This window comes from Primulina eburnea, chromosome 17 (assembly GCF_022965805.1).
Source record: "Primulina eburnea isolate SZY01 chromosome 17, ASM2296580v1, whole genome shotgun sequence".
NCBI classification, from domain to species: domain Eukaryota; kingdom Viridiplantae; phylum Streptophyta; class Magnoliopsida; order Lamiales; family Gesneriaceae; genus Primulina; species Primulina eburnea.
Window position 1 is genome coordinate 28,621,740 of NC_133117.1, and position 10,610 is coordinate 28,632,349.

Below are 10,610 nucleotides of genomic sequence, written 5' to 3' on the forward strand. Positions count from 1 at the left end.
GATCACTAAAAGATCAAAAATATTAGACCGATTGAAAATTGAAGTTTCAAGTTGATTCTTTATAAGAAGATATAAGAAAAAACCATTTTCATTAATCTCAAAATAGTTGAGGTCAAAGTGTAAATATTTAATGGTAAATAAACATTCTATATATAATTATAAAATTTTATATTTTGCTGTATTGTTATAAATTTATTTAACTAGAAAACAAAAGCAAAATAAATAAAACTAATGTTGACCTAAAAATCGCATTGGTTGACATCTCAACTTTTCTTCGAACCACGGCAATTCGGCCAAAGTAAACGACCCAATTTTTCCATCGTTCAAACGAAAGCCCTGCCCTCAAAATTTTGCTCGCCACGAAAATTCACCAACCAATTCTCCACTCTGCGCCAAAACCCTTTTCTCTAATGAGGCCAGTAAAGGGTTCGGATCCAACCCCCGGAAATGGGGAGAAAAACGGTGAAATCGGGCCGGGATTGGGCGCCGATCATATTCCCGTGACGATTAACATCAAGGTCTCACATGGGGATAATGGGTGTGAAGTTTCTGTGCCCTCTGATTCCAGCTTTGGTATTTTTCTTTTCTGTTTTTATTTTGTCCATGGTTTTGTTGAATAAAGAATTACGTGTTTGTTGTTGATTTGTTGTTTAAGGTTTTTTGTACATGATGATGAATAAAGCAATAGTTTTGCTGGAAGTTGACTGGTTTTATGGATTTCTCGTGATGTTTCTTGCATATTGGTGTCTTAAATTCACGCAGATGTATTGCTTAAGATTGATCCTTTTATTCTTGGATTTTGGCTATGAATTTTGATAGAAAGTCACCGTGGAAACATTTATAGTGTTTCAGTTTATTAAGGAGACCCATGTATGAAGTATGACTTAACATTCAATGTGGAAAAGATCTGGACTTGAATTTCAACTGTATTTTTGTTTGTTTTGGATGCTCTAATTGTCAAGAAGTTTAGGTATTTCTTGTTTTTCAATGGTTACATCTAAAATGTGATGCATGTCTGACTTGAATATTAGGGTGTTTTCCTGATTCTTGTGCAGATGTTAAAATAGTGGAATTTAGTTTTTTAGTTGCTTTTTTATGCACCTTGTGAAAAATCAGGTCCATCTCTTTTTCAATCTTGTTTTATTTGATAATTATCGGCCCCACTACCATATCTGTATAATTGGGATACTTTTACAGGTCATCTGAAATCTGTGGCGGGTCAAAAAATGGGATTGAAGTCTGAACTACTTAAACTCTTGTTCAGGGGTATAGAAAAAGCAGACGATGATAATTTGCTGTCTGCCGGTGTGAAGAACAACTCCAAGGTGTCACTTGTTGATGACCTGTCCTCTGAACAGAAAATCCCTGAAGAAGTGAAGGAAACTAATGCAATCTCAATAGGAGCTGCTGCTGTTGCTGAAGTTCGGGAGGAGGTTGACAAGCTCTCGGAAAAGGTTGATCTTTTTCTCTTTGGTTCCTCTTTCTTCTTTAGTGTTTGGTGCCTTTTGTTTAAGCAAGAGGCCTTTAAGGCACATGAATATCATACATCAAGGGTTCGAGGTGCAAGGCGAAGCACATCCTCATTGATGTGAAGTGCTAAAAGGATTTATATGCTTGAATGTAAATATATGAAAAAAATTACTCACATGTAATGTAAATGCACCATAGCTCATGTCTGGACGTAAGCATGGAGTTTCACCTCCCTGTAAATCTAGGTGCACACTCCATGATTTTCTAATAACTGTGGATGTAATATGATGTGGAATTTTGTTAAACTAGGACAGGTTTCTGCATTGAAAGTTGTTGTGGATAGTGGAACCAAGGTTGACGTGAAGGATATTCTTTATTTAATTGAGATGCTTATGAGGCAGTTGCTTAAATTGGACGAAAGTTGAGGCTGAAGGAGAAGGGAAAGTTCAGAGAAAACAGGAGGTTAGTATTCTCTTGATATCTCCGCTCGTATTTTATATGATGCATACATGTTTTTCTTTTTCTTTTTTTTATGCTGTCCTGCCCATTGGTTTTAAAGAGATTTTGGCTACATCTGGTAAATAAGCTTTATGATTTCCTTGTGTTTTCTTGCTTTGCTTACCTTTCCATCCCTCTTCTTATAGTTGATTTACTGAGTGCTATATCACCGTGTGGCTTTGATCTTATTTAAAGGGACTCTAGATTTTTTCTTTCCATCTCACTGGTCAAGATGCAATGTTGTTGCTACCGTTGGAACAATTTTATTGAAAAAGGGTAATATCATCCTAATATAATTATATTATGTGCAGGTGCGCCGTGTCCAAAGCTTGGTGGATACGATGGACATCCTTAAATCAAAAAACTCGAGTATCACTAGCGATGCTAATAATACAGAGTCTATAAGCACTCCAAGGACAGTTGAACCTGATTCTGGAAGTTCGAACATTCCTCCCACTGCACCAGCCTTCTGCTCCTCAATATGTGCCAGCTTCCACCTCTCAGCCCGTGCCACCTTCTGCTCCTTCCCATGCCCCTTTACCTTCTTCTTCTTTGCCTTCTGAGGCACCGCCTTTGGATCCTTCAGTGGCTCCTCACCCCAACACTTCTGTGGCACCACCACAGTCCAAGCTTTATCCCCAAGTTCATTCCGACCCACATGTCGAGGTTCATTCCAACCATTATCCCGACCCACACTCCAACCCTTATTCCGAACCACATTCCAACCCTTATCCTGTGCCACATTCGTACACTTATGCTGCACCACATTCTAACCTTTATTCTGAACCTCATTCCAGCCCTTATCCAATGGCATACTCTGGTTATTATGCCCACCCATATTCCTCCTATTATCACAACTATGCAGAGCCACATTTAGTCCCATATCAAGTGCAATATGCTACTGCTCCGCCTCCAATATCCTATTCAGCTCCTTATCCCGGGCAATATACTTCCCCATCCACTGCGGCGCATAATTCATACCCTTATACCACACCACATTCCAACTCTCCCTATCCACCTTCAGCACCGCACCCTCCCTCTCACCCGGTGCCACATTCTGACCCTTATAATGTGCCATCTTCTAATACGAAGGTAACTCAGAATTGGGAACGCTTTGAGTAGTTTATGTTCGAATCGTGGAAAATACTATATATGAAACGCACCAAAAGCCTTCGCTTTTCTTGATGATTGGTGTAGATAATCGAGTTACTTTTATTTTTCCTGTCGCTTAGTGAAAATCATCATAACCTGGAATTTGGGATTCTTTATCACTGAGCGAAATCTTTTTTTTATCCTTCGATACTTTTTATTTTCTTGAAGAATTTAAAAGATATACATTGCGTGCTTATGAAAGTTAAATTTCATGCAGTAAAGTTGAGTAACAGCTCTTATTATCTACTGTATCCGTACGTTGTTTGTCGGTAATTTCAACTATAATGTCATGCATATTTGTGGCTATATCGTAGAGTTCAAGGCCCATTGTAATTGACTGAAATCTGGAAGATTTTGGTTGAAAGATGGAGACTTTTGGTAGATGATTGAGGCAGCTTCAATTAGAATGCTTGCAGTTAGCCCCCCTATAATGAAATTCCTCCCTTCATCCGATTCAAAATCAAACAGATGGCAAGCGTATTTCCACTTTCCCCACTGTTTTTCTTCACATCTGTGCCGACCATCTTCCTGCAACATGTAATAAGTACAGCACAAATTATATTCCATGAGAATAAATAGGTTTTCTATGAGAAGGGCAACTGTCTCTAACCTTGAGAAACATCTCCAGTGGTGCATCAAATATGGCATCAACTTCATCTTCATTAAGTGCGGGATCGAACTCTTCTACTTTAGACAATAGCCCTACTACTGGCACCACACTCAGTAGATTCTGCTTATCATGTTAGTAAATGCATGCATGAATCAGCATCGTACTGAGTATTTGTAACTGCATGCTACGTAAAACACGAGTAGAAAAAACACATGTACCGATGAAATAAACGGCTCTAGGTTGGCCACCACTTGGACAAGATTCGGCATCAAACCAATTTCTTCCATAGCTTCTCTTAAAGCAGTGGCGCTGTCATCTGCATCTCCTTCATCCATCTTGCCTCCAGGCAAAGCTACATCTCCTACACAAGTGATTCCACAAAACCAGAGACTAACTTATCCAAAAGTTCGTCCGGTGTTTGTACTTTTAACGCCTTCTCACACTTACGTCAAACTTAAGACAATATTTCCAGAAAAGATCGCTTTAACCAAATATTTACGCACCATATTGGTGTTAATCATAAGATATAAATTGATGATATATTTTTGTTTCATGTAATTTAAATCATTATGTTAATTTTCATCATCTCATTTTTCGAACCAAACGGACATATGCACGGAATCTAATATAATATTGAATCAGGTTTTTTTTTCCTCTAAAGCAATAATAATGTTAATGTACATACCTGGATGAGACGACAATTTCATGGATCTTCTAGTCAGAATTACGCGCAACTCTCCATCTTTTCCATCAAATAAGCATATCAAAACCGCTGCTCTCTTGTTCCGGGGTGAAACCGCGGAGTGATGAATTCCATTTTCGCCAGCTATTAGCTTCTCTTTCAGTCGATCATGGAGGATTTCACATTCAGCCATATTCGTTACAGTAGAACAACTAACATTCACTCCCCTTTCTATTTCATGCCAATACAGCTTCCAAATTCTAATGCATATATTCCAAAGGAAAGCAAATGTTCCATATTCAAAGTCACAATAACTTTTTGGAATGAGAATCTTATATGTGACGTTACAACATGAAATACACACACACACACACACACACACACACACACACATATATATATATATATATATATATATATATATTTATTTATTGTTACATGTATCATGTTATATAATGCATGCTTGGGCATTGCGTGTTGTTGGGGGCAAGTTTAAAAGAATGGATCTAGCTGCTCAGAATTGAAGATGTTTAGGCCAAATTCCAACTTTGTCTTCACCAATTGATTTCATCGATATAAAGTGTTAGAGTTGATAGAATAAATTGAGATATTTGATCAATTATTATGAGTTCGATTATCTCTATCAACACTTTTTTGGACGAGTTTACTGAGACACATTGACGTTAAAAAATTATATATATGCACCCTTTTGGAAATGTGGTTAGGTTTGCTTGATGTAGCTAGGCTTAATTTACTTGCTATGACTTAAATGTGAATCCGGCTATGCTCCATTCACCTGCGTGTTAGCCCCTGTTGAACCCAATTAATATAAATTCAATAATGACTGATAATTTTGGAATAGGTTTTGTAGATAACACATAAAAATCAATATTCTAAAATTTTTATGTTTGCGAATTCTGTACGTACTAGTTTTTATTATATTTATTATTATTCTCTTTTAACTTAAAACAAAATCAGGTTTTTTTTTATGTTTTTCCACAACCCCATATTTTGCTTTTTTTGCTTATGTACAATTTAAGTAAAATCTCAAAACTGATCTTGTGACCAATCTAATTCTTCAAAATTGATTATAATATTTTGGTAAATAAATAGAAATTTCTCCGGACGGACACTTACCTCCAATGTTTTTGTTTTATCTTTTTCATTCATTCAAATAAATGCAGAAAGACAATAGTTCTCTAATATATATATATATATATATATATATATATATATATATATATATATATATATATATATATATATATATATATTTATTATAAAATACTAGTGTGAGAATCGCTTATTTATAAAACACGTTATATTTCAACTTTTCACTTTTATTTTAAAAAACTAACAACTTGATTTTTTATTTTATCACTTTTTCCTGATTTATAAATTTAATCACTTCTACGAGAACAGAATTTTGCACACACTCCTTAATACTGATAGAACTGATTTTAATTAAAGCCATTAAATATCCCAATGTACAACTTTTCTCAGAGAAAATATTCTTTCTGATCATATCAAAATTAAATTAGTACTAGCTACTCTATACATACGGTGCGTATGTGTACGGTCTTTTTTATAATTACCGAGTTATTAAAAGTGAAATTTGACACATTATCGAGGGACTAAAGTGCTATTTGAATTGTTTGAGTTTAAAAAAATAAAAATAAAATTGTTTTTTAAAATTAAAAAAAAACAAAATTGTAAATTTGGTAAGGGCAAAATAGAAAAAAAAAATTGGGATCTATTTTGTTTCTATTAGGCCAACCTTAATATATAGTATAGATAGATAGAGATATAGATAAATTAGAATTTGGGACAGGAGTGTTTAATAAATAGCATCTTTATTTTTCTCACTCAGTTGGATTTTGAATTAGGCCCAAATGCAAACGAGTCCAAATTAATAAACCCAATTTTGTATTTCATAACTCAGCCCAACGGAGTCCTTTCATACCTTGTTCCCCACGTGCGAATTTAATAGCTTTTAGGGTTTTTGGAGTTGGCCAAGGTCGGGCAGAACGGGCAGTTGTGCCGCTGCCCGGTGCTTTTTTGAATGATTTTTCAATAAACGTCATTCATCCACTTGCTCCCGCTTCTTCTCGCCATTCGAAAACCATCTCTCTCCACTGTCTGCGTCGATTTTGATTTTTTCACAATCGGAAGATTTGTTTACTTATTTTCTTATCTATATTTGGATTTTTTCATCGATTAGAGCGGATAAATTTGTGTATTGGTGGAAGATTTCACTTGGAAACTGGTGGGAGGAGCAAAGAGGAGGAGGGAGAAACCCTAGCTGCTGCTGTTTCGGTCCAAGGGATTTTGATTTTGTTCTTTAGGTAGGTACTCGTGGTTGTATACTGTAATATTTGACTTTAGATCTATCTGTATGCGAGATAATTTTGCGAAATGTCCAATCTGTTTATGGCGGTTGAGGTGATTGATTTTAGATTAAACTGTTTGTATGCTTAGTTTTGAAGTTTTTCATGGGTACTGCTTCATTCTCGTGATTGTGGTGTTGCTGAAATTGGTGTTTTAAGCTAGTTAGTTTGTTTATTAGATGTTTCCGTTGGAAGTGTTTGAAGATAAAGTTCAGGGTTTGAGCTCGGCTTGTGATTGATCGTATTTATTATTTCAACCAAGAAATTTTTGTTCGTTTTATTCGGGTAAAGATTAAGAAGAAATTATTGGATTCTGTCGACCCAATTTAATATCTCTTGGTGGATTAAAGCAGAAACAGTATTTGGGGTTTTTCGGCCTAGTCAATTTTCGGGGAAGAATATGATGTGCTTGACCTATGTTGTTTGTTTTTTATGTTTTGTTCATCGAATTTTGTCTTGTTATTATTGTCAGTAGTTTGTCACTTTTTATATTCTCTCTAGTAACTTTCAAGAATAATATAGTAACTTACTAAGTTCAGGAGAAATGGCTTTGGAGATCACCCAGTATCTATTGTCTGCTCAATCACCTGATGCAAATGTTCGAACTGGGGCAGAAAATACTCTTGGTCAGTTCCGGGATCAAAACTTGCCGGGATTCTTGTTATCGTTGTCTGTTGAACTTTCCAATGATGGCAAACCCACAGAGTCTCGAAGACTTGCTGGTATTGTCCTTAAGAACTCATTGGATGCTAAGGAAGCTGCGACAAAGGAACACCTTGTCCAACAATGGATAACAATTGACAACACGTTTAAATCTCAGATAAAAAACTCTCTGTTGAATACCCTTGGATCTTCTGTTCAGGAAGCTAGTCACACTGCTGCCCAAGTAATTGCAAAGATAGCTTCAATTGAAATTCCTCGGAAAGAATGGCCAGAACTTGTTGGTTCATTGCTTGCCAATATGACTCAACCAGATAAACCCGCATCCCTGAAACAGGCTACCCTTGAATCGCTTGGTTATGTCTGTGAGGAGATATCCGACGAAGATCTCGTTCAAGATGAAGTCAATTCTGTTCTAACAGCTGTTGTTCAAGGAATGAATGTTTCAGAGCAAAGCACGGAAGTCCGTCTTGCTGCAACTAGGGCTTTATTGAATGCCCTCGATTTTGCTCGGACCAACTTTGAAAATGAGATGGAGAGGAACTATATCATGAAGGTGACATGTGATGCTGCATTGGCAAAAGAAACAGAAATCAGACAGGCTGCATTTGAGTGTCTAGTTTCCATTGCATCTACGTACTATGAGGTCCTTGAACCTTATATGCAAAAGATCTTCGAGCTTACATCTAATGCAGTCAAAGGAGATGAGGAGGCTGTTGCCCTTCAAGCAGTAGAGTTCTGGAGCTCCATTTGTGATGAAGAATTAGAGCTTCAAGATTACGAAGTCCCCGAGAGTGGTGATTCTAGTGCCCCACACTCACATTTTATTGAAAAAGCACTTCCCACTTTAGTGCCTATGCTGCTAGAAACTCTACTTAAGCAGGATGAGGACCAAGACCAAGATGATGGGATTTGGAATCTAGCAATGGCTGGTGGCACTTGCCTTTGTCTTGTTGCTAGGACTGTAGGGGATGCAGTTGTTCCTCTGGTGATGCCTTTTGTAGAAACAAACATATCAAAGACTGACTGGAGATCACGGGAAGCCGCTACATATGCATTTGGCTCAATCCTTGAAGGACCAAGCATTGAGAAGCTATCTCCCATGGTGAATGCTGGCTTAGATTTCCTACTCAATGCGATGAAAGATGAAAACAGCCATGTGAAAGATACAACTGCTTGGACTCTTAGTCGTATCTTTGAGTTGCTCCACTCGCCGGCTAGTGGTTTCTCTGTAATCACGCCTACTAACCTTCAGAAAATTTTGGGCGTCTTGTTGGAAAGTATAAAAGATGCTCCACATGTGGCTGAGAAGGTTTGTGGAGCTATTTATTTTCTTGCTCAGGGGTATGAGGATGCTGGGCCAAGCTCTTCCCTTCTCACACATTACATTCCAGACATCATGACTTGTCTGATCGCCGCAGCCGATCGGACTGATGGCAGTGACTCTAAACTCAGATCTTCTGCTTATGAAACACTAAACGAGGTTGTTAGGAGTTCGAACCTTGTTGAGACATCTCAGATCATTGCCAAACTTCTCCCTGTTGTCATGTCTAAGTTGGAGCAAACTTTAAATCTTCAAATTTTATCATCTGATGACAGGGAAAAGCAAGGAGATTTACAAGCCTCTCTCTGTGGTGTGCTTCAGGTTATCATTCAAAAAGTAAGCAGTGCAGATGAAACTAAGCCCATAATATTACAGGTGGCTGATCAAATCATGCTGCTTTTCCTCAATGTTTTTGCTTGCCGTAGTTCTACAGTTCATGAAGAAGCTATGCTTGCTATCGGTGCACTGGCTTATGCCACCGGGCCAGAGTTTGGGAAGTACATGCAAGAGTTCTACAAATATCTAGAAATGGGTTTGCAAAATTTTGAGGAATATCAGGTTTGTGCCATTTCAGTTGGGGTTGTTGGTGACATTGCCCGTGCATTGGATGAAAAGATCTTGCCGTATTGTGATGGGATTATGACACTTCTGCTCAAGGATCTCTCCAGTGCTGAATTACACCGCTCTGTGAAGCCTGCCATATTTTCTTGCTTTGGTGACATGGCTCTTGCAATTAGTGAACATTTTGAGAAGTACATTAGTTATGTACTACCAATGATGCAGAGCGCTTCAGAAGTGTGTGCTCAGATGGATTACACTGATGAAGAGATGATGGACTATGGCAACCTGCTCAGACGCAGTATTTTCGAGGGTTATTCAGGAATTCTTCAGGGGTTCAAGAATTCGAAGGCTGAGATCATGCTACCGAATGCTCCTCATCTTCTGCAATTCATAGATTTGGTTGCCAAAGACAAACAGAGGTATATTAACTAAATTCATTTGTACATCTATATCTATCATTATTAGTGTTATTATTATTATTTGGCATTTTAACGCTTTTACTAACTCACAGGGATGAGAGTGTGACAAAAGCAGCTGTGGCAGTTTTGGGTGACGTAGCAGATGCACTGGGCTCAAATATAAAGGCACTGTTCAAGGATTGTTCATTCTGCGCAGAATTATTAGGTGAGTGCCTCCAGTCGGATGATGAACAGCTAAAAGAAACAGCCGCATGGACACAAGGGATGATTGGTCGTGCATTTTCTGTAAATGGCTGAGCATTGTGTCTCGGCTTTTATCCAAGCCTTATATGTTATGTGTTAAGCTGAGTTGTCTGGGTACTCACGAAGATGTGGGTCAAGGTCACGTACAATCGAGTTTTGTTCAATGTGGATGAAGTGAAATGACGAACAAAAAACTCATCAGATATTCTTAATCGTGTCGCAAGTTTTGATCCTTCATTTATCATAAATCTGTGATTACCATTAATTTAATGGTATTTTATCGCTTATCGATTTGTTTATTGTAATTCAGTAAACATTTGTACATATTCTTTGAATCAAGAACTGATAATATAGGCATAAATCAACTCATTCCATGTGTCGGGCACTTGGGAAGGCAGTGCAAACAATCAGCAAATTCAGCTGGATTAGACTTCTGCTCGGGTGTCAAAAGCTTTCCTTGGCGAATGGTGTAAACTGAGGTATGTGCATCTTTTCTGTACTCGGATAGTGTAGTAATGTCTAAAAAGGTCACTGACGTTTTATTGCCCTGATCACATTTCGTGCAACGTCAAGCAACCGTCTGCCTGTGCCCACGCTAATGCCA

General features: G+C 37.7%; 2 protein-coding genes and 1 pseudogene across 2 annotated transcripts; 2 read left to right on the top strand and 1 right to left on the bottom strand.

The window, feature by feature from the left end:
* Positions 1-249: 249 nt before the first annotated feature.
* Positions 250-3,260, top strand: LOC140818217 (BAG family molecular chaperone regulator 4-like; annotated as a pseudogene).
* Positions 2,362-4,754, bottom strand: LOC140818219 (nudix hydrolase 15, mitochondrial-like). Its single transcript, XM_073178112.1, has 4 exons — positions 4,416-4,754; positions 3,949-4,091; positions 3,731-3,850; positions 2,362-3,648 (listed from the first exon to the last, which is right to left on the bottom strand). Exons 1-4 carry the CDS (start codon positions 4,603-4,605, stop codon positions 3,424-3,426), a joined length of 678 nt encoding a protein of 225 aa, XP_073034213.1. The 5' UTR covers positions 4,606-4,754; the 3' UTR covers positions 2,362-3,423.
* A 2,589-nt stretch (positions 4,755-7,343) lies between these two features.
* LOC140817773 (importin subunit beta-1-like) lies at positions 7,344-10,293 on the top strand. The gene is made up of 2 exons (XM_073177555.1): positions 7,344-9,763; positions 9,856-10,293. Exons 1-2 carry the CDS (start codon positions 7,344-7,346, stop codon positions 10,058-10,060), a joined length of 2,625 nt encoding a protein of 874 aa, XP_073033656.1. The 3' UTR covers positions 10,061-10,293.
* Positions 10,294-10,610: the final 317 nt, after the last annotated feature.